The 2216-nt window shown below is 34.7% G+C and overlaps 1 protein-coding gene across 2 annotated transcripts; it reads left to right on the top strand.

Annotated features, from left to right (window-relative positions):
* Positions 1 to 247: 247 nt before the first annotated feature.
* Positions 248 to 1923, top strand: LOC133292960 (UDP-glycosyltransferase 83A1-like). Of its 2 annotated transcripts, XM_061491456.1 has the most exons (3): positions 248 to 787; positions 937 to 1539; positions 1648 to 1923. In XM_061491456.1, exons 1-3 carry the CDS (start codon positions 301 to 303, stop codon positions 1821 to 1823), a joined length of 1266 nt encoding a protein of 421 aa, XP_061347440.1. In that variant the 5' UTR covers positions 248 to 300; the 3' UTR covers positions 1824 to 1923. The 2 variants fall into 2 exon arrangements, with proteins under 2 accessions (XP_061347440.1, XP_061347439.1); XM_061491455.1 differs by having other exon boundaries at positions 937 to 1923.
* The last annotated feature ends 293 nt before the right edge of the window (positions 1924 to 2216 follow it).

The raw sequence follows: 2216 nt of genomic DNA, 5'->3' as shown, positions 1-2216 counted from the left end.
GGAATGTAGAAAATAAAAATATTATTCTCCACTAATATCTCCAACACAGAATTTGATTATTTTTGTCGAAAATTGTCATTAAGATCTTATTAAGAGTAGAGTTACATTGAGATCTTACTAAATTCCAAATTCAATTTTGCTTCTGCTCCTTTGTTTTATGTAATACTTTTCTAAAAAACTCTTTCTTTATCCATCTCTCGTTGTACATTATATAACCCACCATCCAAATACAACATGATTAGAGTTACATTGAGCAGGCTAATATAAAGAGTAGAGTCTCTGAATCAACAGAAATACAACATGAGCATTTCAAGTGTGCTAGTTTTACCATTTCCAGCTCAAGGACACGTCAATCCCATGATGAACTTCTCACAAAATTTGGTTGAGCGTGGATGCAAAGTCTATTTTGTGAACACAGATTTCAACCATAAGCGAGTTGTGAGTTCCATGGTCGAGCAGCAAGAAAGCCTTGATGAATCACTGTTAAAGTTGGTGTCAATCCCAGATGGTTTAAGACCTGAAGATGACAGAACAGATCTTGCCAAGTTATTTGATGCTATACTAAGCACCATGCCTTCTATGCTTCAAAAGAAAATAGAAGAAATTCATTTGAATGGTGAGGATAGAATATGCTGTATAGTTGCTGATGTGAATATGGGATGGGCTTTGAATGTTGGGAACAAGTTGGGAATCAAAGGAGCACTCTTCTGGCCTGCATCAGCTGCCATGTTTGCCTTTCAATGCAACATCCCCACACTTATTGATAATGGGATCATAGATTCTGATGGTAAGTAACAATATCATACTTCACTAACCAGATTTATTTGTTTCTATTAATTACTTTACACAACCCAATATGCAGGATCATCAATTTATTTTTTCCTTTTTTTTTCACACTATATATTAAAATTTATTTAATTTTGTTTTTCACTGCAGGATCACCAATCACTAAAAAGACATTTCGGATATCACCAACTATGCCTGTGATGGACACAGAATCCCTTTTATGGTCTAATGTGGGTGACCCAATAAATCTTAAGAAAATATTTAACTGTTTGATGCACCTTGAAGGAACTACAAATTTGACAGAGTGGTGGCTTTGCAACACCACATATGAACTTGAACCTGGTGCATTATCCTTTGTTCCAAAGCTCCTACCGGTTGGTCCTTTGTTGAGAAGTTATGACAATATAAGAGCAAATGCAAGATCAATTGGACAGTTTTGGGAAGAAGATTTGTCCTGCATGGATTGGCTTGATCAGCAACCTCATCATTCTGTTTTGTATGTTGCCTTCGGTAGTATAACACTTTTGGATCAAAACCAATTCAAAGAACTAGCACTTGGACTAGACCTTACAAATAGACCTTTTCTTTGGGTTGTGCGTCAAGATTCCAATTGTACCAATAAGATGACATACCCCAATGAATTCCTTGGTAGTAAAGGCAAGATAGTTTCATGGGCTCCACAACAAAAGGTGCTAAGCCACCCTGCCATAGCTTGTTTTGTTAGCCATTGTGGTTGGAATTCAACCATGGAAGGTTTGTCTAATGGGGTGCCCTTCCTATGCTGGCCATATTTTTGTGACCAATTTTTTAACAAAAAATACATTTGTGATGAGCTGAAAGTTGGGTTGGGATTTGACTCAGATGAAAATGGATTGGTGTCACGCTTGGAGATAAAAACAAAAGTGGACCAACTTCTTAGTGATGAGAACATAAGATCAAAGTCTCTGGAGCTAAAGGAGAAGGTAACATGCAACATAGCAGAAGGAAGTCGCTCTTCAGAGAATTTTAACAGGTTTGTCAAGTGGCTGAAAGAATGAGGCTTGGTCATATAGCTTGTTTGTTTTAGCAAATTCAGTTTAATTTGCTAATTCATATTTCCCTAATTGGAACCGTGTCATTTTTATAAAGAAATCGTTGTGTGGCATACTCGTTTTTTAATAGTTAAATTATGATTAGCTATGATTTTTTCCCCACTAAAGTGTAAGACATTGAAGTCTTACTATTCATCTCATTCATTGATTTTTGCTCATATAATAGCTATTATTTATTATATAATAACTATATATATATATATATATATATATATATATATATATATATATATATAGAGAGAGAGAGGAATGATCCATTTAAATTTTTTTTTTACAACATGACCGATCATAGACTCTACCGGTAATACTTAGTGTAGTTTGTAAGAGTTTATAAAAAAA

This window comes from Gastrolobium bilobum, unplaced genomic scaffold (genome assembly GCF_033153095.1).
Source record: "Gastrolobium bilobum isolate Gb01-03AN ecotype WA unplaced genomic scaffold, APGP_CSIRO_Gbil_v1 utg24252, whole genome shotgun sequence".
In the NCBI taxonomy this organism is placed as follows: domain Eukaryota; kingdom Viridiplantae; phylum Streptophyta; class Magnoliopsida; order Fabales; family Fabaceae; genus Gastrolobium; species Gastrolobium bilobum.
The sequence above is the reverse complement of the archived record's forward strand: the minus strand, read 5'-3'. Positions and strand labels throughout refer to the sequence as shown.

Coding starts and splice junctions, on each gene's coding strand:
- LOC133292960 (XM_061491455.1), top strand. CDS start 301: ATGAGCATTTCAAGTGTGCTAGTTTTACCATTTCCAGCTCAAGGACAC. Junction 788..936: donor TGGGATCATAGATTCTGATG/GTAAGTAACAAT, acceptor TTTTCACTGCAG/GATCACCAATCACTAAAAAG.